Raw genomic sequence first — 26,349 nt, 5'->3', positions numbered from 1 at the left:
TGTCTCATATCTAGACGAACATGGTGGTACCCAAAGAAAGGAACTCAGAGTCTACGCACCGCAATACATCCATGCTTTATGCAGGTCAAACGAGCTGCCCTTGAGCAGTGCTATGATAAGAAGTGCCTGGGCAACAAGCATATGCGGACTTGTGAAAGCCATGATTGATAACAGCTTTTCAGCGTAGCTCTCATAAACTCTGCGTTCGTACAATTCATTATGCGAAACTCGATCACCGGATGCCGTAAATGCTGCAAGTATGGCTGCCATCAAGACTCGATATTCCTGTTGACATAGTTTCTGACCTTGAGTGCCTTGTGAGATCTCTGCCTCTTGGGAGACGCCGAATCCTTTGAGTAGGGTGGGCAAGTGAATCATGGCAAGCTCCGGATATCTGGATGTGAAGCCTTTGACTACTTGTACAATAGTATTCGTTTTTAGGCTGGAGAGATGGATCTCGACTTGGGTAGTCGGAACAGCCTTCTCGGACACTGGTGATGGCGATGACGAGCTCACAGAGCGAGGGAGAGCTCTTGAAGTATGATCACGGGGTTGGACCTGACGTTGTCTCTTCGCTGAGCTGCCATCCGCCGTGCCTTCGTTTCGCCTTTCAGAGACCGAACCGCTATGGGCCCGGTGCGTCGGGTGTATGCTGTCGTTGTTGCCGCTGTCGCCAACATTATTATTATTATCGTTTGAATCGACATCGCCAATATCTTTGTTGATCGCTGCCGTTGGGCGCTTGCGCTTTTGTTGTTTTCGCGAGACAGTTGCAGAGCGTACGCGCGTTTCAGTTAACGCACATCCTTGACTGTTCGTTTTGATGCACCTCTCGCAAGGGGGTGTTCCTTGATGAAGGCATTTCACCTTGGCTTTGCTATAAACTACTCGTCAATGACACGAATATCAAGTCATGAGAAGAAACCGATGAAGGAGCTCCCAGGCCCACAGGCTTATCCACCCCGCTTAAACAACAAGCATAAGTGACATTTGTGGATAACAATTCCCGCTACCTTCTCTGTAGGGCAGATGCAAGGGGCAGACAAGACTTTGAAGCAAAGCGGTACTAACCGGCACGAAGCACAGGACAGGCTTGTCCGCATTATGATGATCTTGACCTCATACAGATCCCTTTCTCTCTTCGGATATACGGATGTGGGCTAGAATGAATTTGCGGTGCAAGATGTGAAGATTTCAGATTGACGCGCTCGGGATTGTTCGAGTGTGTGGAATTGAAAGGAGCATACCTGACGTGTGGGCCAAGACGGATATGTCCCGAAGCCACCGTCGGGAATGATTTGACGTCCTCGGAAAGACCGTGAATCTTATCTGCCGTATAAATGTGGCCTTGGCGTGAGCGTGGGCAAATTTTGGAAAATCTTGGCGATTTCACTGGTCAGGGAAAATCATTCCACCATCATATTCCATGTATCAATCTGTCCAAGCTGGTCAGTTGTCAGTTGAGAATTGAGAGTGAGAGATGAGAATGATGAGTAGAGCAGCTCATTTCCGTTGGCTTTCTAGCTGGCCAATCGGCTTTGATTGGGTGGGTCCTCCCTCGGGAAAGAGAAAAAGTACAGCAGCATTACCGAAGCCGACGCTCCCTGCTGTGCATCTCTCGGAAATGGTGCTGGTTCATATGAGGGATTAGTGGTGACTCGGTAGGTAATCTTGTCATCATAGATGTTGATTCGCTTACTGTTTCAGATCAAATCCCAGATACCAATGGAAAATACCAGCAATGATCGGATCAGAAATCGGCGCGCATTCGCGTACGACTAGAGGGTATTAACAATGATCAGACTAGCTCCTATGCTCGAAAAATCGTGATTTTATGTAATTAGGAGATACGAGTTCAAGGGTCGTATATGTAATCCAAACATACTCGAGATCAGGGAATCTTTGTAAAATGGTGTCAAGCTGGTCATGCGAGGGGCTGCCAGCTTGCTTGGTACGTGTTACCGACATGGGAAGGGAATAAGAAGAACAGCTTTTGTCATTCAAAGAAGCGTTTAACCTATAGAGACTGTTGGAGTTCTCAAACAATATACCCTTGGCCGCATTCTCTGCCTGCACGCTGCTCAGATCGCCACACTGCACATACTCGACAAGAACCTAAAATGACGAGATATTAGAAAACTAGAAGGCAGCAAGAGACACATTGAAAGCAAACTTACCTTCTCTAAAGCCTGGCGGAATTGACGACTGGCCAACCAAAAGGTCTCAGGGTGAAAGTGTCCATCTGTACTCCAAAGAAGACGATTCATGGGCGCGATCTCCAAGCTCTGACGGAGAATCTTCTCCTGTCCGTCACGGCTAACCATGGGAAAAACTTCACCCAGATCAAGATAGACATTAGGATAGACAGAAGCCAGATAGCCTGCCTCGCGGGTAAATGGGTATGCAGAATGCAGCAAAACGATATCTGCATTCTGGTACTGCGCAATTAAAGGTTGCAGGTATGCCGGGTTCGCCTTGACCAGATTAATATCATTATCACCCAAGCCAGTATGGAACTGGATCGGTTTCACAATACGAGCAGCTTTCTTGAAAGTGATGGCCTTCAGCGTTTGCTGAACAAGCCAGTCATTCAAAGGCTTGTCCTCGACGCGGTAGCCTGATTTCCTCGTACCGGAATCCAAGGTTCGGTGGAGCGAGGCTGTCAAGGCATCTTCATCTGCGGAGTAAGGATCGACATCTAAGCCTGTGCGATAGCAAATCACGGATTTAAAACCGACAACAGCTGGGTCGTCCATTGCATGGTCGATTGCGTCGAGGAAACGTTGCCGGAAAAGACCCCACACTGTCTCGTCGGGTTTGCGTTGGTAATCCATTAAATCGGCGAGTAGTGAGGCAGCCACCGCCTCGATGCGCACGATACGCTTTGTAGCGGCGGCGGTGAAGCGGTCATGCCAGCTGTATGCCTCAACGTCATCTTCGCTCAGAAGATCGTCGAGAAGAAGCGTGTGGGTGCCTTCTAAAGACCGCCGGACCAGACCCTCGTAGTCATCCTTAACCCATCGGGTTCGAGCCTCTACAAGCTCATTCCAATCCTCGGATGATGTGCCATAGAGCTCTGACAGTTGTTTAATGGCTCGAAGCATCGGCAAAGTTGTGCTGGCATTGGCCATGGCGCGACCGTGAGCTTCGGACACAACGGATTCGAGGGGATAGCTGTCATAGTCTGTGGCGACGTCGCGGCCAAGAATATTATGGGCATGATTGTCAATCAGAGGGTGAGTTTGCACCAGGTGGCGCAATGAAGAGTAGTCGTCCATGGCCGATGTATAGACCGAGGGTGCAACCTTGGAAGTGGAAGAGAAGAAAAAGAAAGAAAGAAGAGAGTTCGTGATAAAGATAAAAGATAAAGCAGCGGGGTCACGAAAATCATCACCAACGATGCCAAACCCCCCCTTTTTCAACGAGGCTACTAGTCTAGTCCGCAAAAGCCTGACACACCAGGTTAAATATCAAGATACATCACAAAAGGGCCCGAAGGAGGAGTCCGGGTTGAATTGACGGTAAATATTCCAAATTCTCAAGAATGAAACACGAAGGTCTCCACAGGACCTACCACTGCGAATATCCAAGCCGTCGAGAGCATAATGGTCATCAAACTGACAGAAGCTCCATCAGTCTCTTCCATGATATATTGAGAATAGTGCCGGGATAAAAATATTACGATATTATTTTTCGTACGGTAATATACTCTAATTATCACCACCGTGACATGACTAAGGTCTCAAAACCACATGCGGCAAGCCATGATATCTAGAATTTTCAATCCAAGAAATTAGTCGTATACATTTGACGATATATAGCCTCATCCAAGAAGTAACCGCCGACCGGTCTGAAGCATGTGCAGTAGCCAGAACGATTGGTTACCGCTGTCTCGGGCATCCCATATTTCTTCAAGACATTGAAGGGCCAGAAGATTTGCAGGAAAGCGATTCAATGAGAAGATGGCTCGAAGCCTGTGATGCACTTGATCGCGCAGAAAGTGATTCGATTCCGTCAGTTCGGAGCCAGCTGTGATAAGAGGGAGAGATTGAAAATTTAGGTAGTTTGAGGTTGCAGGGATTTGCATCAGATGGCGGACTGTTTTTTCGGCGTATTGTTGAGAAATCAAAAGTTCTTGCGCTTCAAATGAATCTGGATCCGCGAGATAGCTACTTTGTGCATGCGCACGGGCTCGATAAAGGAAAATGAGCCTGTGGTTGCGGAACGCTTCATATAGGTGGGCCAGTCCGGGATTTGGGGGGCTTGTCTTCCAGGTAGTAAGTTGGGCCTCCAACTCGGCTTGTTGCAAGATGTTGCGGTTCTGTGGCGAGTCAAGAATCTGTCGGCAGTACCGTTCGGCATGTCCTATCATAAATAGTGTGCTACATGTTCCATACATTGGATGATGCCAGTCTCCTATCCTGTGCACTGCATTGGACATGATCAATAAGTCGAGCCCCTCTGGCTCACACGGATCTACAAAAGACGAACTGCATGCGTCCCACTAGAGATACATCCCCAAGCAGAGCCGGACAGCAGGGTCATTAATCGTCGATATAGATGTGTTCTGGAGCATACTGTTGATTAAGGCACGGGCGCCAAATAAATGCTGTTTGCCATAATATTTCATGTCAGAATCAGCACCTTGCGCCAGAGTCAGTAACAGAATAGTCAAAAAGTGTGCGCTAGGCGCGTGTTGACTTTTGTTAATCTCTCTTCGAAGGCAGGATAATGCTTTGCCATGTTCATCAAAGGGCGATAATGGGAGCGTTGGCCGAGAAATACTGCTCGTGGCTGGCACTGACCGATTGGATAGAATGGAGGAGTGCGGGTGATTGGCAATGTATTCCAAATTTAGAATTGGAAATGAGTTATTTTCAGGATCTATGACCAATGTTTGACTGACTTTCTCCAGCCAATATTGCAGTAATCTTCGATTGACAAGCGTTTTAGGTTGCAGTAAGAGCCACGGCGTCTCAAATTGCCACTGTGATAATCGTGGGGCTGGCGAACAGACAAGACCTTGACGCTGGCACCGCTTGCATATCGGATAGGCCTCGTCACATTTGACGCGCTTTGCCTTGCATTCTCGACAGCCCAATTTGCTTTTGTTCCGCCGTGGACCCGCTAGGGGTTCGTGCTCCTGCTGCGTGCTCGCTTGCGAGGACGAGCGAACTATCACTTGCTTGAAACGAAAGCCGGGGAAAGACATATCCGGTCGGATCGTCGTTATCCCTCTGTATTGTTCCTTGCATTCAATAGTGGCATTGGAAACTGGCTGTGGCTATCGAAGACGTGGGATGGCCATATCACGTGTAAATTAACTAATCATCCAGAAAACGGGGATGAATCCTCACACTTCAATCAATCAATCAACACCGATTCCATTGGACATGTCAGATACTAGTCAATACGCAACATCCTCGGGTTGACACCAATCGTGATGCATGAGTAGTGCGTATCAAGGTGGAAGGACAACACCATCAGTACAGGGAATCCAACATGAGTATGGTGGGGTAAATACAGCGTACTTCAGCGTAAACTAATATAGCACAATTTTTGGATGGTATTTGGGGTGGCCCCGAAAACCCTAACCCATACAAAATGAATGGTATTCGCCGTATCCCAACCACCCCCATGAGATAGGGTGTATCCATTTTCGTAGAAAGTCAAGATTGTTTGTTAAGACAACTAAATCACAACTTGCGGGGAGAAGCCCCCTTTAAATGCCAAACGCATCAAACGAACTATGGTATATCAACGCAAAAATGTGCCCATCCGGTGCGGTTCCATCATGGATCCATTTTGCAGGAATCACACCGGTCACATCGTAGGGTGTCTCTTTTCCATTTTCTTCTTCATTCGACCTGGTCCTCTTACATGCTCCCTTGAACTATCTCGGAAGATGAATGCTTTGATCCCGCATATATAGCTTTAACTCAGGATAAGGCATTCACCATGCTCATGATCCATTCACTGTTTCGTACACTCATCTTGCCTATTGATCCAACGCCTGTGCTTGACACTGAAACCGAAGTTAGCCTCAAAGTCGAATCCGCTGGGAACAGTTCCACTTACCATTTCCCAATAGGCTCCCCAATTTTGCAATAGCTCAGTATGCGTGCCCTTCTCCAAAACCCTTGTGCCTTGGCTGGCAGTCTCCTGGCCGAAAACAAAGATCGTATCTGCTTTTTGGATCGTCGCCAGTCTATGCGCCACGGCAATAATGGTCATATCTCGTTTGGCTGCCAGTCTCTCCATCGCCTCCCGGATGAGACTCTCAGATTGAGAGTCGAGACTAGATGTCGCCTCATCTAAAAGAAGAACATGTGGCTTACGGATCAATGCACGTGCGATGCAAATGCGCTGCTTCTGGCCTCCACTCAGCGCGGCTTGCGCGTTGACGCCGAGTGGCGTGGAGTAGCCTTCGGGGAGAGAAAGTGATGAAGCCGTCGATCTCCGCATCTTGACAAGCTTGGACCATTTGGGACTCGGTGTTCTCATTCGTGTCGGCTAGACCGAGAAGAAGATTATCACGAATAGTGCCGTCGAATAGCTTGGGCTCCTGGCTGACGAGGGAGAGGGCATTCCGGTAGGATGATAACTCGATGGAACGAATGTCACGACCACCCAAGAGCACAGTTCCCTGTGTGGCATCGTAGAACCTCTCAAGGAGAGAGATGATTGTCGATTTACCACAGCCGGATGGCCCGACAAAGGCAACAAACTGACCGCTTTGAATGTTCAGGTTTAGCCCAGTAAACGTGGGGACATCCCGAGAGGGATATTGAAATGAGACATCTTCGAATTGGATGTCTGCCTGCACTTTCTCGCGTGTGGACGGTAGAGGTACAACATGACTGGATTGCACACAGCCGTTCGATTCAGACCCAAGGCTGAGAATCCGGCTGCCTGACGCTGTCGCTTGCGCAATATTTGGTCCAAAGCTGAGAAATTGCCCTGCGGACTGACCTCCTTGAATGATGGCAACGTAGACGACGAAAAATGTCACCACATCGTATTCACGTGATGCAAGCAGTTGGCCACCGTACCTAGGATTTTATGAGTCGGTTTCCGAAATGGAAATGGGAGGAAGGCGTCATACCAGAATGTGAGTGCCATGGAGCATAATTCGAAGCTATCGGCAAATGCAAACATCAGGGTTGCGTACCAAGCCTTTCGCATAGCCCGGTGTCTCTGCGTGGTGACTTGTTCGGAATATCTTTTGAGGATGAAGTCCTCAATTGTCAGAGATGTCACAGTCCGGAACGCCCGAATAGCCTCGCTGGCAAATCGAGAACTCTCTGCATAAACTTCTGCATTGATGGCCTCGAACTTCATCTCATACCGTATTCTTGCAAAGGCCCCTAGGAACATAAAAGGAGTGCCAGCACAAAAGGCGACAGCCGCCAGCTTCGGACCAAACGAAAAAGAGATGGCAATACATCCTATCACACTGAATATAGAAACAAGGGGGAAAGCGCCACTAATGCCGAAGAGCTCCTGGAGCTGCTTAGGATCCGTAGATAGTCGGGATATTAACGCCCCCGCTGTGTTTTCATCCCGATCGAACCATGCCACCCGCTGAGTGATCATGTTGAGGAAGTACTCTTTGCGATAGGTGGATGCGACATTCTATGTCTTTGTTAGCCGGGATTCGACTGCCTGGGGGTTACAGGACGTACGACGGAGATCGAGTTTGAGCCAACTCCTATGGTGAAGTAGAACGCTGCCATAGCCAGCGCAAGTATAAAGAACATGAGCGCCCAAAAATTTGCAGCATTCACTAGTTTCTGTCCCGAAAACTGAAATGTTTGAATAAGCTGTGCAAAGAGCCAACTTTGCAACGCGAAACCAGCTATCTTCGGATTAGCACCAGAGTCACTGACCGCAACCGGGGGATCTTACAAGCTGCACCAAGTACGCCCACTAGGGTCAAGAGGTACAATGGCCATTGAACGCGCTGTTGGCTGAGAATTCGCAGAAACCCATTTGAGGAGCCCTTATCTTGGCTCTGAAATTCATTATTGGTCCTGCTACTATCATCGCTGCGGATGATAGTATTGCCTGGATTGCCATCTGCTACCTGAGGCAGCCGCAAGTCCTCTTCCTCATCAACCACAGACTCAGAGATTGTTTGGGATATCAGCTTCTGGGCATTCACAAGGCCCTGATACACTCCTCCCTTGGCTAACAGGTCTATGTGAGACCCAGCTTCCACATTCAGCCCGTCTTTCATGACGATAATATGATCCGCACGCCTGACAGTTGACAAGCGATGCGCAATAATAATTGTCGTTTGGTCTTTCGAAACACGGTCAAGCGCGGCCTGAACAATCCTCTCTCCATGAACATCAATTGAACTGGTCGCTTCATCGAGGATCAATATTGGAGGTCGTCGGACAACGCTACGAGCAATTGCTATACGCTGACGTTGTCCGCCACTCAACGTGATTCCTCCCTCACCGACCAATGTTGAATATCCCTTCAAAAAGTGTCAGTATGCAGCTCCAATATTTTATGTTAAGTTCCCGCTACATACCAGAGGCAAGTATTGAATGAAATCATCAGCAAATGCTTCTTTACAAGCCGTGATGACAAGATCGACTTTTACCGTCTCTGGCTCATTTTCCTGTTGGGAACCGAGCAAGCCAAAGGCGACGTTGTTGAAAATAGTATCGTTGAAGAGAAAGGGTTCCTGTTGCACCAGGCCGATTTGGGATCTCCACCACTTGATGTCCAAATCATTGATATTAACGTCGCCTACCCTGATCTCACCTTTAACAGCCTGTGCGTCTGTATGCGATGAAAGAGGCAGTTCATACCATCGCTCAATTAAGCTCACGATGGTACTTTTCCCGAGCCCGATGCTCCCACCAACGCAGTCGTTTTGCCTCGCTGGAAACAAGCATGGAAGTCTCGCAGCACCTTTGTATTTGGCCGTGTTGGATAAGCAAAGGTAACCCCGTCAAAGGTGATATCCGTTTCGCTGGACACGTCTGGGTCTCTCAGCCCGGTTGGAACAGGCTGCTGGGAGTCAATGATGTCAAAGAACGGGCGAGACGCGCTGATGGCCTTGCCGATAATAATTATAGGAGATGCGATGCTTCCTAGAATGGTGACCACAAGGAGAACAGAAAAGAAAACCCTAGACCCGGTCAGATATATGACGATAAACAAGGGTCACAGCAGTTTCACACACGTTATAACGACGTTAATACTTCCAATATGACCCTCACGGTACAGTTTTAGGCCAAACCAGAAGGCTAGACCAAAGCTGACGTACATGGCGAAAAAGAGAAGGCCCAGGTGAATGCCTGTAACTACAGACATGCGTGATCCCCTTCTCCTTGCTTCATCAATCCATGCCGAATGCTTTGCGATTAAAGGGGCTTCTGCATTGAGGGAAAGCACTGTGCGGATAGAGGCAAGTACATCTGCTGCAATGGAAGCATGCTTCTGATCAGCTTGGTCAACCCCATATTGAGCCTTTACAATAAAGGGAATAGTGAGGCTGAAGCCGAGCACCACGAATAGAATGGCGGAGCTAACGACCAAGGTGAGTGCCCAAGAATATCGGAACGCAATTGCATACGCTGATACCAGTAAGGCGAGAGACTGAAACAATAAAGCCAATTTATCAGACACACTGTGCTGGATTTGGTTGGATAAGGAAGTGATTGCGTGAGTGACTGAGCCAGAAGACACCTCATCCAATCTGCTGATGGGGAGAGAGAAAAGAGCCTGTAAATACTGCAGACGCAGAGCTGCCGAAGCCTGGAGACTAATAAGCCGGAAACAGACCTGTTACCTAGTTAGCATAGTGTAGTAGCTATGGGATATTTGACAAAATACCATCGAGACGTAAGTTAAAGCAAACTTCCCAATGAAGAGATATACAATATAGAGGCTTCATGATGTTAGTTCAAGTCAATAGAGCCGTGAATATGGTCAGATAGCCCGACTGACCTATTACGGTTAACAGTTGCTTTGAATGTCTCCTCATTAAGGCTAGATCCCGGCGTGAAATATTGATTAAAATTGCCGACTTGGTTGCCAAAGACGATATTCATCAAGGGTAATGCCTAGATAGTCAGCTAAAGTTCCTTCAATGAAGCTTCACTCGGACTTCACATACCACTCCAGATCCCATGGCACAAACGAGACCAAGAATAATGGCCACAATGCCTCCATTTCTGGCACCATAGGAAAGGATCCTCTAATTGGAGTCAGCATGAGCATCGCGAAGAGACACAGGAAATATACCAGGTAATTTCCGAGAGACGGGCCCTTATCGGGTTCTGCTTTTTCTGCTTCAACTTCGGCCAGGCCTGTATCTATGGCTTCCGCTGGGCCAGTGTTCTCTGAGTGCTTCTCGTCTAACTCGAACTTGGGCGAAGAGGAGTCCATAATTGACAAATGTGTATTCCCAGAAGATAACCTGAGTGAGGTATGAGAAAATGTCGGGCCATCCGTCCTATTATTAGGATGTCTCCTAACGAATTACTTGCTATTACGATTTCGGAAAAATCTCAGTGTCTGACAACCGGATTGTCTGATATCATGACTTGCCCGCTCGTAGGTGTCGAGCCAGATCTACCCGAACCAGCCGACGGCGAATGCAACCCTAACTCAGACCTGCCCATATTAAACATTTGATGCAAACTATAACATTACGAGATGATTCCAACAATACACGTACTTTTGCTATGTTACATTGTTCCAGACCCTCTTCCCATATGGGCGTGCAGTAGAATGTATATACATAGGAAGTGGAGCATGGCTCATCAACCCAAGTTATAAAACAACGTGGTTTTTCACATTGGTTTTCATTATTTTACACAATTCCATGCACACAAGCGTCCATCCATCTTGATTTTCTGTGCTGGCTTTCTTACCAATTCTTGACTGCAGCATGGGTGCCCGCGATGTAGAACCGCAACTCGTTGTGGCAAACAAATCGCTTCCAATTTTTGCACCCAATGAAAAAGAAAAGTCCATCAACATGGATATCATGGAAAGAGCGAATAATTGGTCCCCAGGCAACTACATGGATGACAATGAACTTCTGCAAGAAATCGCGGGACAAACCCATTCCTCGCTAGACGACCTAGAAGATGTCTATCCCTGCACTGCTCTCCAGGAGGGAATGATGGCTATCACCAAAAAAGACCCAATGGCCTACACTGTTGAATACGAGTACCGGATGTCGTGGGAAATTGATACTTTACGCCTCCATAACGCGTGGGACTGCATCTACCAGGCCAATCCTATTCTGCGCACACGAATCATTCCCACCCGCCTACAGGGGTGTGTGCAGGCAGTTGTCCGTGGTAGGATACCCTGGGAGGAGCAGAAGCCTGGATCTTTTGATGCTGTGGGTTGTGAATGGCGAGCTGGAGCACCGTTGGTGAAGTTCACCTTACTATCAGACGCCGACAATCATCAACACACTTTGACGATCCTAATTCACCACGCGCTCTGTGATGACTGGTCAATGGCACTACTGTTGCAACAGGTGGATTCAGCATATCACGGGAAGAAAATCGCCTTTCACCCATTCAGGCCTTTGATTGACTATATCTCACAATCTCGACGTGAGGCAGAAGTCTTTTGGGCGGCGGAATTCGAGGACGCGCATCAGTCATCCATGAAAGGATTTCCAGCACGGCCCGCAGCCGGATATGAGCCCCAGCCTACCGAATCACGGCAATACCGTCTGTCCAGTTGCACAAATGAAGGGCAGAGGTTCACAATTAACTCAAAAGTGCGTTTGGCCTGGGCAATCTTACAATCACATTACACGGGATCCCCAGATAATGTTTTCGGGGCAATCGACGCTGGTAGAGGAACACAAGTCCAAGGCATTGAGAGCTTGAGCGGGCCAGCTTTGAATTGTCTTCCGGTCCGTGTCATACTGAACCCAGGCGAACGAATAGTCGACGCACTACATAAGGTTCAGAGTAAGTGGGCGGCGACAATCCCTGTCCAGCATATTGGATTGCAGAATCTCTCTCGCTTGGGACAGGGGCCCGCGGCTGCATGTCAATTTCAGACGTTATTGGCCGTTGAGCCACGTAACACACGGAGTATTCCAAGCCTCTTTGTCAGCGGTCGAGAACTACAAAAGACATATGATACATACTCTCTTATCTTGCGATGCCGGCCATCTGCCGAATCCATGTGTATCGAAGCATCCTTCGACCCGGCTGTCATCACCCCTAGTCAGACGGAACGCCTGTTGCAGCAATTTGCACATATCTACGAACAAGTAGAGAGCACCCCGGCCATGACTCTCAGGGATATCAACACAATCAGTCTCCAGGACAAGTTTGACTTATGCCGTTGGAATCTACCAGTACCGATGGCTGCATCACGGAGTGTGCTTCACCTAATCTATGATCGTGTCTACCACAATCCCCAGGATACAGCTGTCTGCAGCTGGGATGGGGACCTCACATATAAAGCACTCGACGGCCTCTCTTCCGCTCTAGCAAATCGGCTGTTCTCGCTAGGAATTAGGCCTGGTCATTTTGTGCCATTGTGCCTGGAAAAGTCGAAATGGACGACGGTGAGCATGTTGGCAGTAATTAAGGCAGGGGCTGCTTTTGCATTACTGGACCCGGCGTACCCGGTCCAACGCCTTCAAGAGATGTATCGCCAGCTTCAAGCTAGTCTGATCATTATCTCGCCTGTAAATGAGCCGATTGTTTCTGTACTTACAGGAAGCCGTTTGATTATTGATAGCACGAGAATGGAGCCGTGGATGAGTGACACTAACAATGTTCTCTCTGAAGCCTTCATTGCTACTCCACAAGATGCCATCTACGCCACATTCACATCAGGATCAACCGGCACACCGAAAGGAGTAGTCGTCAACCACGATGGATTTGCCTCGAGCGCTTTGGCCCATGGCGAACTTTATGGCCTCACTCCCCAGTCCCGAGTCCTTCAATTTGCATCACCGGCATTCGATTCTTGCATTATCGAGCACCTCACTACATTGATCATGGGTGGTTGCGTGTGTATCCCCACCACGGCCGACTGCCAAAGCTCACTTGGGGACGCTGTAAGCCGATTTGCTGTCAATGTTGCATGCCTGACACCCACTGTGACTCGGATTGTATCACCAGAGTCTCTCCATTGCCTCGAAACTCTGGTATTTGTTGGGGAGGCAGTCTTGGCCAGTGATGTGGCGCGCTGGGAGCCGTATGTCAATGTGCGCAACGCTTATGGGCCAGCAGAGTGTTCCGCGGTCTTCAGTGTTCAGCCCCACCTGCAAGTACATGACCCTTCCAATATTGGATTCCCCACAGGTGCTATCGGTTGGGTTGTACATTCTGAAGATGATCAAGTTCTGATGCCAGTGGGATGCATCGGGGAATTGCTGATTGAAGGCCCAACGGTGGGACCAGGATACAGCCTAAACCCCCAACGAACAGCAGCCGCCTTTGTTGATGCACCTTCCTGGCGCCGACAGTTCGGAAGCTCAGGTGGGAAGGTGTACAAGACCGGGGATTTGGTTCAGCATGCAGGCGATGGCTCTTTCCGTTACATAGGGCGTAAGGACACGCAGGCCAAACTCCGGGGGCAACGGCTGGAAATGGCTGATATTGAGCATCATCTGCGCGATTCATTTTCTCGCTCCACTGATGTTGTGGCAGAGATATTGAGACCACAGGATATTTTGGTGGCCTTTATCTGCACCGATGAGCCCTTATCCACCGCTTGTGCTAAAGATGGACACGACATATTTGTTCCCCCTAGTGATCAATTCCGAACGGAATGCTTTGCCGCGCAGAAAGAGCTAGCCAGTGCCCTCCCGGCATTTATGATTCCAAGTCTGTTTTTGCCAGTCTCCCGGATGCCAGTGACTACGTCTGGAAAGACCAATCGTCGCGAACTGCAGAAATGCGCGGCTCTTCTATCTTGGGAAGACCTCCAAAGCTACCGTGGCAGCCCGTCGCAGTCTAGACGTTCTTCGACCTCTCGGGAAGAAATCCTTCAACGGATATGGGCCCAATCACTTAACCGTTCACCCGAAGAAATGGAGGTGACGGAAAGTTTCTTCCGGTTGGGAGGAGATTCGGTCAGTGCTATGCAAGTGGCCGCCGCCTGCAAATCAGCGGGTTTTATGGTGACTGTCAGAGATATATTTCGCTATCAAAGCATTGAGGAGTTAGCCGGCAAGATGGGAACATCAAGCAATAGCTCTTACCTGTCTGCTGTGGCCGATGAGGATCCGATCGACACTTGGTTCGGCTTGTCCCCAATTCAACAGCTCTTTGTGCAGCATACACCCGAGGGACATGACAAGTTCACCCAGCAGTTCTTGTTAAAGGTTTCTAAACATCAACCAGAATCCAGGATCCACCAGTCCATTAGGGATATTGTCGACCGACATTCAATGCTGCGGGCATTATTTCGGCGGTTGCCAAATGGGCAGTGGGAGCAAGCGATCCGCCCAAAAGGTACAGACAGCTATTATTTCCGTGCGCACTCTCTTCCCTCGATAGGGATTCAAGGGCTTCGGGATATTCTCTCCAGGAGTCAACGGACGTTAGATATTAAGCAAGGAACTGTGTTGGCTATTGATCTCGTCACAACGCCGCATCAGCAGTTTCTGTCAATAATGGCCCACCATATGGTCATTGATCTGGTGTCCTGGCGAGTGATTTTGCAAGACCTAGATGAGCTGCTATTGACGGGAACGGTCTCTGGGTTGAAATCGTTGTCGTTTCAGACTTGGTGTCTTTTGCAGCATGAGTACAGTCGTGAGGCTCTGGATCCCCGAAAAGCTCTTCCAAGAGAGATCCCACCACCAGTACGAAGCTACTGGGGAGGAGAAGACTTGCTCGGTCACAATACGTGGGGGGGAGGCACTGCACGAAGCCATCCGCCTACCAGAGAATATTACGAGCTCAATTCTTGGTGTTTGTAATGATGCATTTCGCACGCAGCCGGTCGAACTCATCCATACCGCTCTCGTGTATGCATTTTCGCAGACATTTAAAGATAGGCCTACGCCGACAATATTAAGTGAAGGTCATGGGCGAGAGCCGTGGGACCATCAAATCGATGTTTCACGTACGGTGGGCTGGTTTACCACTTTGGCCCCTGTTTTTGTGAATGCAAAGAAGGACCAAGGAATTGCAGATCTACTCCAACGCCTCAAGGAGAGCCGCCGCTCTGTTCCTAGTAATGGCTGGGGGTACTTTACTTCGCGCTATCTTCACGAGGACGGGCCACGGCATTTCCAGAACCACGGGCAGATGGAAATTATTTTCAATTACACAGGGCGGTTCCAGCAGCTTGAAGGATCACAGGCACTTTTGAAACTGGCGACTCTCCCCGACCATGACCTTATTCCAGTTCCTCCAGATTTGCCACGCTTTGCTCTGATCGATGTGTCGGCAACCGTCATGGATGGATGCCTTCATATCTCAATCTGGTACAATCGACGCATGAAGCATCAAGAGAAGTTACACCAGTGGGTTCTGGGGTTCCAGAAGGCATTGGAATCTCTGCCCATGAATTTGAGACAGCATCAGCGGTTTACGATGTCTGACTTCCCTTTGTTATCAGTGACCACAGATGACCAGTTACAAAGTCTGGTGAGCCAGATATCAGGCAAGTGTCGGTTTTCTCCGTCGGAAATTGAAGAAATTTATCCCTGCTCGCCCGTCCAAACTGGCATGTGGCTCAGCCAGATCAAAAACCCTGATATGTACTGGTCAAGAATGGAATGGTCGCTCCATCCAACGTGCGCCCCTATCGATCTAAATAAGGTGCGAGACGCATGGCAGCGGGTAGTCGATCGCTACACCATTCTGCGGACCACCTTTGCAACTGGCCCTGGGGACCAGAACTACCCCGTTCAAGTTGTGTTGCAATCAATCGTCGCAGATGTGAAGACTATCTTTTCTGATGGAAGCATACACGCAAATTGTGATCCGTTGACTCAGCAACACGGCAGAAAGCAACCATCTCATTGGCTTATCCTCAGGCCTCAGCCAGGAGGAGAAGTTCTCTGTGAACTCAACATCCATCATATGCTCATAGATGGCTACACTCGCCGCCTGTTGATTTCAGACTTTCAGAAGGGTTATGATGGACAACTTAAGACTGATCCAGGAGTTCAGTACAGATCCTACATTGCGTACTGTCAAGAGCAAGACGGAAAGGCATCGCAGGAGTACTGGAATCGGTATCTTGAGGATGTCAACCCATGCATCTTCCCTTCTTTGGTTTCTGTTGTTGATCAAAAATCTACTTTACTCTCAGTTCCATTAAACGTTGATTATGGTGATCGAATTCAATCAGTCTGCAACGGCCTTGGAATCACTGTTTTCAATCTCCTGCAGGTCGCGTGGGGCCTGGTCCTTCGTGCATACACTGGTTCGGATTCTGTCTGCTTTGCCTACCTGACGGCTGGTCGGGAGATTCCTCTTCAAGGTGCACAATGTATTGCTGGCCCTCTAATCAACCTTTTGGTGTGTCGCCTCTCCTTGAGCGATGAAGATGGAGTTGAGTCAGCTTTACGGAACAACCAGAGCTCCTACGCAAGTAGTCTGGATAACCAGATCTGCACTTTGGTTGACGTGATACATTCCTTGAACCTATCAGGACAGGCATTGTTCAACACAGCCATGTCTCTGCAAAAGAATAGTATAAATTGTGATCAAAATGGTAGCTCTGGGTCTCGGCTGGAGTATCGTGGAGGACATGACGTAACCGAGGTATGCTCGAAACTGGCCAGGCCAGTTCAAATCATATCATTCAACTGAAGGCTAAAATTCCATAGTTTGACTTGACTGTTAATCTCTCGGTCAATGAGAAAAGCGTCATATCTGGTGATCTTACCTTCTGGTCACATGCACTATCGGAAGTGCAGGCAGAGCTAATTGGAGATGCATTTCAGCATGTTATCGCACAGTTACTCGATCCCAACATCATTAACCTGGGCCAATTGGATCTGGTTGGAGCCAAAAACTACCGATGCATGATGAATTTGAAGGAGAATATCCCAGAGGTGGGGACATCCTGCATTCATGATGTGATCCATGAACGGAGTTTGGCCAATCCAGCTGCATCCGCTATCTGTGCCTGGGACGGCAGCTTCAACTACGGTGAGCTGGATTGTATATCATCAGAGATAGCCAGCCACCTCCAGGAGCAGGGTATAAGGCCAGAAATATTCGTGCCAGTGTGCAGTGAAAAGTCTCTCTGGGTTGTTGCCGCTGCACTTGCAGTTCTTAAGGCGGGTGGGGCTTTCATCCTCCTAGATCCGTCACATCCCCTTGAGCGATTGCAAGATATGGTGCGTGGGGAATTTCAGTGCCCCTTGGTGTTAACTTCATCTCGCCAGAGGCCGGTAGCAAGACATCTTGCTCATAAAGTCATTGTGCTTGATGGCGAGGAACAGGAAGTGTGGAAGCTCCATCAGAGTCAGGGCTTACATCCGATGAAAGTCTCACCCAAAACACCAGCATATGCAACCTTCACATCAGGGTCTACTGGGAAGCCAAAAGCAAATATAATTGAGCATCAGTCTTTCATGTCCGCACAAAAAGCCCATCATAGAATGGTCAATCTTGCGGAGGGCTCACGGGTGCTTCAGTTCGCGTCTCACGCCTTCGACGCAAGCATAGTCGAGATCCTCACCACGCTCATTGTCGGCGGATGTGTTTGTATTCCGCAGGATATCGACCGCCAGCAGAGACTAGCTGGATTTATTCAGGAATACCAAGTTGACTGGGCACTGTTGACACCGTCTGTGTCGCGAATGCTGGATCCCAAGGATGTCACATCTTTAAGAACCTTGGTTTTGGGTGGAGAGGGTATGACCAAGGAAGATGTGCGCCGATGGTCTTCGCAGTTGCAACTTATTAATGCCTATGGTCCATCGGAATGCTCGGTTATTGCCACGGTTCAATCTTCCCTTGATGCACTCTATACAGATCCTGCAGACATTGGAATGCCGGCAGGAGGCGCCACTTGGGCGGTTTCCCCCCAAAATTCGGCTCAATTGACCGCCATTGGGGCTGTGGGAGAACTACTTATTGAGGGTCCCATTGTCGGTAGGGGGTACGCAAATCGGCCTGAGCAGACAACCGCTTCATTTATTGATGCTCCCGCTTGGCTACAATCTTTCCGCTCTGGGCGACCTGGAAGGCTTTACCTAACGGGAGATCTCGTAAGGCTCCTGCCCAATGGATCAACTCGATATATTGGAAGAAAGGACCGTCAAGTCAAAGTGAACGGGCAACGGATCGAGCTAGCCGAGGTGGAACATCATGTCCAGCAATCCTTTTCAGGGAGCCCCGAGGTACTGGCCGAGGTGATCGCCCCAAAGCAATGCCAAACGACATATCTGGTAGCTGCAGTGAACATTTCGAACTCACATCTTTCGACGAAATTTGACAGTGCGGTCACAGAATCAAGGAAAATTCTGCAATCGGACATCCCTTCTTTCCTCATACCTGCAGCGTTCTTTCCTCTGCACAGTGTTCCGAGGATGCTAAGTGGTAAGGTGGATCGGCCCAAACTGCGTCAAGTGATGTCGCATGCAATGGAGAAACAATTAGAAGGAACAAACCAAGCTACGGATCATGTATCCCAGGATGATTTAAGTCCGATTGAACACCAACTGCGGTGTCTCTGGTCAAAAGTACTTCGGCGTCCAGCAGAGACAATTGGCTCAGATGATCATTTCTTCCGCTTGGGCGGCGATTCGATTGCCGTTATGCGGTTGGCATCAAGCGGCGGACCAGTCGGGCTAGAAATGGCTGTTTCCAACATTTTCAAGCATCCTCGGCTGCGTGATCTTGCGCGTGTAGTTGCTTGTCACTCCTATTGTGGATCCACGTCCGCGACCGATGCTGTGGCAGACGACATCGCTCCATTCAGCCTACTTCAGTCTCAGCAACGTTCCGAAGCCCAAGCTCAAGCATCTCTTCAATGCGGTATATTGCTGGATCAAATTGAAGACATCTATCCATGTACTCCCTTACAGGCTGCCTTGGCTTCCGTCACAGAAGGACGTTCTGGTGCATACGTCGCATTCCACCGCTATCGACTACCTCCCAGCATTGATCTGGATCGGCTGCATCACGCCCTGGATAGGGTCCTGAAAACACACGCAATTCTACGCACCAGACTTATCTACACGAATGATCTTGGTTGTCTTCAGGTTGTCGTAAAAAGTGATGCGGTCGATTTCCCGCAATACTCGTGCGATAATGCGATGGGTTTTGGAAAAGCCTTGGCCCAGTTCAAGGTTTTCCCAGTGCCAGCGTCAGGTTCTGACATCGAAGAATATCATTTGATGTTAACAATGCATCATGCGGTGTATGACGCGTGGTCACTTGCACGGCTAGCGGAGGCTATAGATGAGGCCTATAGTGACCCGGCGTGCGAATTGCTGAAGCCAGCGCCATTCAAGCTCTTTGTAAAACACGTCATCTCCCAATCCGAGATAGCATCCCAACGCTGGAATACAGAGTTCCATGGGATATCTGTGGTGCCGTTCCCCTCGTTGCCCTCTCCAGCTTACCGGCCGCATGCGTTGGCCCACTCCCATTGTGAAGTACCCACTGGGCCTTTTTCCGAGCACTCTGTCACCAGGACCACGGCTACCTGGCTCGCCTGGGCTCTTGTTCAATCTCAGTACCAGAGCTCCGAGGAAGCTGTATTTGGTATTGTCTCATCGGGACGTCGAGCACCAATACGAGGCATCGAAAACATGACTGGCCCGACAATTGCCACTTTACCTCTGAGAGTAACCCTTGACGGTAATAAAACGGTTACCGAGCTACTGGAGGACCTGCAGCAATGGTCCGTGGACATAACCGCGGTAGAACAATTGGGTTTGCACCAAATCGCTAAGCTCAATCCGGAAGCTGCAGAATGCTGCAGGTTTCAGACTTTGCTCATGGTAACTGGCCGAGAGGCAGACGATGGCTCTCTGGAGACAGGACTGATGCAACATATTGAGACAACTTCGGGTCTCGGGGCGTTCAGCTCCTATGCTTTACAGTTGACGTGCATCCTAAAGGCTGATAGTGTGATAGTTGATGCCTCCTACGACGAGAATGTAGTTCCTGAATGGCATCTGAAAACTATCCTCGATCAATTCAGCCATACCCTTCAACAAGTCTACCAGAAGCCACGTTCTATGATTAGCGACATTCCCACGTTGAGTCCGTGTGCCATCGATCACCTGCGAAGGTGGGCATTTCCCAATTGTCCCCCGAGTCCAAACACTGTCAGGGCGATGATAGAAAAGCATTCTGCGAGCCAGCCCCTAGCCCCGGCAGTTTGCTCCTGGGATGGGAACTTCTGTTACGATGAGGTGCTTTACCTGGCCCGTAAGGTTGGTTCCTTGCTTGTTACCAATGGTATTGGATCAGAGTCCTTTGTCCCTATATACATGGAACGGTCCCGGTGGACTGTCATCGCTATGCTCGGTGTTCTCCACGCACAGGCAGCATTTGTCCTTCTCGACACTGCCCATCCCGTGAATAGGATTCGGGATATTTGCAATGAATTTCAACCTTCACTCATACTGAGTGCAGGGACCAATATGTCCACTGCTCAGTCACTAGCTCCTACAGTCATTTCAGTTGGAGAGGACACTCTCCAATATCAGATGACAACATCGGACCTACCCAATATTCAAAACCCCTATCAAGCCCTATATGCTATCTTTACCTCAGGATCTACCGGAAAGCCGAAAGGCGTGGTTGTTGAGAATGGGGCTTTCGTTACCATGTCGACTCGGTACGCCGAGCACTTACAGATGGATACTACTTCTCGGATCCTTCAGTTTTCGTCCTACGCCTTCGATGTGAGCATGTTCGAAATGCTTGGCACTTTAATTATTGGAGGCTGTATCTGCATTTTATCCGGCTCTGAACGAAAGGAAGGACCGACCGAGGCCGTGGTTAGAATGCAGCCATCTCACGCCATCTTCACACCGTCCCTGCTCCGAGTATTGGCCCCCGCCGATCTACCATCAGTCCATACTATCAGCCTTATTGGAGAGCCAGTCATTGCCAGCGATATACGACAATGGGCAAATCAAGTACGCCTACTGAATAGCTACGGGCCCGCCGAATGCACCGTATTCTTCACTATTCAGACTGGTGTTGATGTGAGTTCCCCAGCCAACATCGGATTCCCAATCGCAGGGAATGCGTGGCTTGCAAATCCGCGGGATCCTCATCGGCCAGTACCAATCGGGGCTGTAGGTGAGATTCTGCTGCAAGGATCTCTAGTCGGCCGAGGTTATCTTAACAACCCTGACCAAACGGCATCCGCGTTCCTTCCCTGCCCAAGATGGCTCCAAGATTTCTCAACAGGTGATCACAAGAGAGTATATCGCACAGGTGATTTGGCTCGGTATGAAGCCGATGGATCGCTGGTATTCGTGGGTCGGAGGGACTATCAGGTCAAACTGCGGGGCCAGCGTTTGGAGCTCGGCGATGTTGAGGAGAATATCCGCCATCATTGCCCTGGATGTTGGAAGAACGTTGTCACTGAAATTATCACACCGGCTGGACCGGGTCAGGTAGCATGTCTAGTTGCGTTTGTTGTACCCAACAACCCTGACAATACCGAGGAACCATCTTCTTCTTCCATGGATGCGCCGCTTCAACTGGACATAGCAATTCCACCCAACCATGCCGGTCATATTACTGATGCCAACACCCGGCTGTGTGCTGCTATTCCGGACTACATGGTTCCGTCTGCTTTTATCCCTCTGCGCCAAATGCCCGAGACCGTTGGTGGAAAGCTCGATCGACGGCGACTTCGAGATGCTGTCGCCACAATGACACGGCAGCAGATCGAACATTTTGCTCCTAACATAAATCTGGTAAAGCAGCCCATGTCGTCTGACCTGGAGCGGATGCTTCAAGACGTCTGGGCAGAGACTCTGTCCGTTACACATGCCGAGATCGGGGCTGAAGACAGCTTCTTTCGACTGGGCGGAGATTCGATCTCTGCTCTCAAGGCCACTTCGCGAGCCGTGGCCAATGGCATTCAGCATACCGTTGGGGAGTTGTTCCGTTGGGAAACCATCCGGCAAACGGCCCGTCAGTTGGCTACCAAGGCTGATATATCATCTACCATGACGAAATCGCCTGTAAATCCTCCGCTCTCACTCATCCATCCTGGTGAACATACTTCCATTGTTTCCTCATTCTTCGCCGAGAAGCACCCTTTCAGTGCGGACAACATAGTCGATATCCTCCCTACTCTACCATACCAGGAGTTTTATATCCAACACTCGTCTCCCGTTGAATATGCGTACCTATTTCCAGTTGCTGTGGACTTCGATCGTCTTTGTCGCGCTTGCTATCAGGTCGTTTCCTGCTATAGCATACTGCGGACGGTATTCGTTAATCTGGATGATCGCATCTTCCAGGTGATCTTGCAAAGCCTGGAGCCCAGCTTTGAATTTGTAGAACAAGAGGATCCCGAGGCATATATGACACACCTCTCCCGCCAGCGACCGACCCCAACCACCCAACTCCTTTTCAGTCCAGTCAGTTTCAAGGTCATTACCAGCACCGTTCGGCGAGAATTTGTTTTTCTTGTCAGTTTGTCTCACGCCCAATACGACCAGTCCTGTATTGGCATTCTCTGGCATGCCATTGCCGCAGCCTACGCGGGACAGGAGGTCCCGGAGGCTACAGACTTTGCCAATGTGGTTCATCACCGCATCGGGCAAAATCATACAGATGCCTTCACCTTCTGGAAGGAGTACTTGCACGACGCTTCTCCGGCAGCACTCTCCCCATTTGGCGTTGCCAAACCCTCACTTCCACCCGTCGAGCTAAAACACCCACCAACGGCAATGCGAGGTATTGACCGGCCCTATCTTCGATCAGAGGCTACCATGTCGACGCTAGTCAAGTCGGCCCTGGCATGGGTAATCGCTCACGACCACACCAGCCAATCGGATCTTGTCTTCGGCCAAGTCGTCCATGGGCGTGGTGGCTTGCCTCCAGGAATCGGCAACATCTTCGGTCCATGTATCAATACACTCCCAGTCAGGATTACAATCGACACCTCATCGACGGTGGCACAGTTTATGCGATATGTACAAACACAGCAGATGGCTGTTTTTCAACACGACTCGCTAACACTTCCAACTATTGCAAAACATTCCACTAGTTGGCCAGAAGATGTCCGATTCGGTCTTCGCGTCCATCACGAGAGTCCGCAGCCTAACAGTTCCTGGGAGCTTGGTGGAGTTGCTTCTTTGGCCAACGCCGGTTGGGGCAACGCGAAGACCGTCCCAGGACAGATGGATGTGGTCTCCATAGAGCGGGACTCGGGCCTCGATTTGATCGTGACGGGGGCGGGGGATGTCCTGGGACAGCCGTTCGTTGACCAATTGGCAGACAGCCTGACGGAGATGATCCAATTGTTCTCCAAATATCCAAATGCCCCTTTGACAAGTTTGAGGGATGCGGATGCAATGCCCCAATCCTATCGCCAACCTACTCCTGTGTATAATTGATGATGTAACTTAGCGTGCTTGGTATGTATTGGATATCACTATGTAATAAGGGACGGCTAAACAGTGTATTCATACTCTCTTCTATTCTATTTTAGTCGTTTGTGCTGTTTTCCAGACTCTTTGGCCTTCTTCTCTGCAATTGAACGATTGTAAGTAGTAATATATTTAGAAGTGGTGTTACCAAACGGCTTTTGCTTAGGTTTATGGTCGGCGAGCAGCCTATATCTCACTAATAAGTATTATTTGTGATGGCAGTATACTCTTATATGGATTATGAAACAATAATCAAATTGTTACTCTAGAAAAGTGAGAAACAAGAGGATTATGTCACTGAGTCAAAACACAACGATAGCTGTCTGCAGCTCTTATGAAACGTGATAACCTTGAAGTCCTCTGTTATTGTCTTACTCAGTCGTCCATTTTTGATACACGCGGGTGCCTTTGACTCGATACTCCAGGGCTGTCTGGGGAGCACGTACAAGAACGGGAGGTCCTGTCCGTACTTGAGCCACGTGCCGGCAGGTTAGTAGTTGAGTGACCACATGCGAATCCCTGCTGTTGTATGTTTTTGTTTTTACCATATTTCTTCTTTTTATATTTTTGTCTTGTTTTCTTTGGGGATGATTTGTTTTTCTGGTTGTTGGGTTGAGGCCCTTGTCGCTTTACTCTTTAGTCTGTTCAACCCTTCACCTGAACGCCTTGAGGACCCCTACACGGATAACGTGGCCACTCGGTTAAACCTGCCGTGCTTTCTTGTCACCACACATATCCCTACCATGTTGCCTTCCTCTAGTCACAGTATTTGGATAGAACTTGAAGTTCTTGTCCTGTATCCCCTAACTATCCAATATTTTGAGCCTTTACTTATTCAGAGCAGTCACCGTCGTTCCGAGAAGACTGATATTCACACTTTCCATATATCAGGCCGACGGGGCACCAATTCATGCCAGAAATCCAGACCTCCCGAGCCCCCAGCTCTGTCCAAGACAGTATTGGTCTTAGCATTGCCATCGGGCTCAAAACGAGGCTTGGTATGAGAAATTGTCAATTGTTGCTCACTCTTCTTGTTTTCTCTCCTTGACCATGCAATCCACACAACGAAGGTCGCGATTGTCAATGGCAAGGCTATCGTCCAGTATATCCAAATACTCGGCGATATCTTGAGTGTCCCATCTGGATCGCGCCAAATGAATATTTCCATGCTGAGAAGCGTAGCAACGCATGTACCTGGTAGGTAAATTGCACCAAGGATTGAAATGGCTTTCATCGCGTGACTATCGTTTTTCCCATCTATCGCGATTGAAGCAGAGTATTCGGTATCGCTTTGAGAGAGGGCTGCCAGTAGCTGGTTTGAATCATAAGTGGCTGCACGATAAGAGAAATGGATTTGATGGGAATACTGGTACTCACGAAATTAGTCTGGCTTTGTGCTCTCTCCCCTATTTGCTGTATCTGCGACAACAGCGTCTTACTCCGTCTGCGCATATACTCCACATCATCGCGGTTCATCAATCGCGCCGTCTTGAGAGCCTTCGATAATTGATGGTCTTGCTCACTATGCTCCTCGCTCGAATATCTTTCGTTCTCACTTAGGAGCAGCTTGTCAAACAACTGTACAAGCCAATCCCCGCATTCCAAACAACATCGTCCAACATGTTTAATGATTGCCACGTCGGATTGGCAATAACTTAATTGCTGGATCGTTCCTGTAGAACTAAAATGAAGAGGCTCTTCGTCTAAACTAGCACGACGTCCCCTCAGATTTGCAGGGACTCCGAGACCCGTTTGTCGCTCGATCTTGAGAATGGCATCATCGATGGTATTCCGATAAGTTTCGATTTGCTGATTATGTGAGCGATAAAGAGCGGCGATGAAAAAGAGGGGATCCATGCATCTTTCTAGTGCAGTGGTTAAGGTAGCGAAGACAGATTCTTCGTCCCTGATATGATGATATAGGACGTAGGTAGTGCGGCGACAAGGGTCACAGGTAACAGAAATACAATCAAAGCCCGTGGAACGTGAATTGGCGACCTTAAGAAGAAAGAATGTGCGTCCACTGCTGGAGCAGTGAAATGTCGTAAAGACACCGTTGTTTGCTAAGAACACCTCAATCGTACGAGGGTGTAGGTTCCAAGAGTTTTGGATCTTCCGAAAAACAGGTTTGGAAATGGAGATTCTGAGTCTGCCCAGCTGGATCTGGGGAAAGGATATCACTTTAAAATGCCATGAATTCAAGTTATCATCGTTGGGGATATTGAGAAGATGGTCGATATGACTGCAGTCAAATCGATCCTGGGCAAAGCGAGCTCGATTATTGGGATCATTGGGAAATATTCGCATGGATCCTTCCAAAAATCTGAAGGTTTGATGGCCATCGACTGATAAATCGGCCCATGTTGCAAGTTTCTCTTCTCGAGTCTCCATAATCAAGTTCAGTGGGCGAGTTGTATGTCAGAAACATGTAAAAATGATTTCTCCGTCATGGACGCAAAGTCTTAAGGCTCTTCGGTGAGGCTCAAGTGCTCATTTCAGTTGGGGGAGAGCAAGGCGAAATTGAATTCCTCACATAGCCACCACACTTTCAAGGGACGGGGCATCTCAGGCCACCCCTGATTGGTATCGATGCATGCCAGCAGCTGAGGCAGTTCGGAAGGCGAGCTAATAAGAAAAAAATATCCTGCTTGCCACAGGATGGGCTGCAGGTATGTTGCAAATAGAACTAGTCCGTGTCGCGACATGTATACCATTACTAGTCGGATACACTTTTAAATTGCTTGGCATTATTAGGTAAACTGCTTACAAGGCGGTAATTGCATGTT

General features: G+C 49.0%; 6 protein-coding genes across 6 annotated transcripts; 1 reads left to right on the top strand and 5 right to left on the bottom strand.

Moving 5' to 3' along the window:
• Positions 1-51: 51 nt before the first annotated feature.
• N7481_012578 (fungal specific transcription factor domain-containing protein) lies at positions 52-862 on the bottom strand (the record flags this gene model as incomplete). The annotated part of the gene is made up of 2 exons (XM_057271797.1): positions 52-747; positions 830-862. The coding sequence occupies 2 exons, from the start codon at positions 860-862 to the stop codon at positions 52-54; spliced, it is 729 nt and encodes a 242-aa protein (XP_057115985.1).
• A 941-nt stretch (positions 863-1,803) lies between these two features.
• On the bottom strand, positions 1,804-3,278 carry fluG (uncharacterized protein; the record flags this gene model as incomplete). The annotated part of the gene is made up of 2 exons (XM_057271796.1): positions 1,804-2,115; positions 2,178-3,278. The coding sequence occupies 2 exons, from the start codon at positions 3,276-3,278 to the stop codon at positions 1,804-1,806; spliced, it is 1,413 nt and encodes a 470-aa protein (XP_057115984.1).
• Positions 3,279-3,823: 545 nt separating this feature from the next.
• Positions 3,824-4,441, bottom strand: N7481_012576 (uncharacterized protein; the record flags this gene model as incomplete). The annotated part of the gene is made up of 1 exon (XM_057271795.1): positions 3,824-4,441. One exon carries the CDS (start codon positions 4,439-4,441, stop codon positions 3,824-3,826), a length of 618 nt encoding a protein of 205 aa, XP_057115983.1.
• A 1,557-nt stretch (positions 4,442-5,998) lies between these two features.
• N7481_012575 (ABC transporter permease/ATP-binding protein) lies at positions 5,999-10,410 on the bottom strand (the record flags this gene model as incomplete). Its single annotated transcript, XM_057271794.1, has 13 exons — positions 5,999-6,025; positions 6,079-6,298; positions 6,339-7,052; positions 7,106-7,635; positions 7,686-7,858; positions 7,909-8,485; positions 8,543-8,768; positions 8,846-9,148; positions 9,203-9,804; positions 9,856-9,910; positions 9,970-10,085; positions 10,139-10,219; positions 10,267-10,410. The coding sequence occupies 13 exons, from the start codon at positions 10,408-10,410 to the stop codon at positions 5,999-6,001; spliced, it is 3,768 nt and encodes a 1,255-aa protein (XP_057115982.1).
• A 595-nt stretch (positions 10,411-11,005) lies between these two features.
• Positions 11,006-23,530, top strand: N7481_012574 (uncharacterized protein; the record flags this gene model as incomplete). Its single annotated transcript, XM_057271793.1, has 3 exons — positions 11,006-14,824; positions 14,961-16,739; positions 16,805-23,530. 3 exons carry the CDS (start codon positions 11,006-11,008, stop codon positions 23,528-23,530), a joined length of 12,324 nt encoding a protein of 4,107 aa, XP_057115981.1.
• A 904-nt stretch (positions 23,531-24,434) lies between these two features.
• Positions 24,435-25,954, bottom strand: N7481_012573 (uncharacterized protein; the record flags this gene model as incomplete). The annotated part of the gene is made up of 2 exons (XM_057271792.1): positions 24,435-24,875; positions 24,941-25,954. The coding sequence occupies 2 exons, from the start codon at positions 25,952-25,954 to the stop codon at positions 24,435-24,437; spliced, it is 1,455 nt and encodes a 484-aa protein (XP_057115980.1).
• Between the last annotated feature and the right edge of the window lie 395 nt (positions 25,955-26,349).

Source organism: Penicillium waksmanii, assembly GCF_028829765.1.
Source record: "Penicillium waksmanii strain IBT 27052 chromosome Unknown utg000010l:1.0-3698451.0:1.0-3701458.0, whole genome shotgun sequence".
Classification (NCBI taxonomy): Eukaryota; Fungi; Ascomycota; class Eurotiomycetes; order Eurotiales; family Aspergillaceae; genus Penicillium; species Penicillium waksmanii.
Note: the sequence above shows the minus strand (reverse complement) of the source record. Positions and strands in the feature narration are given on the sequence as shown.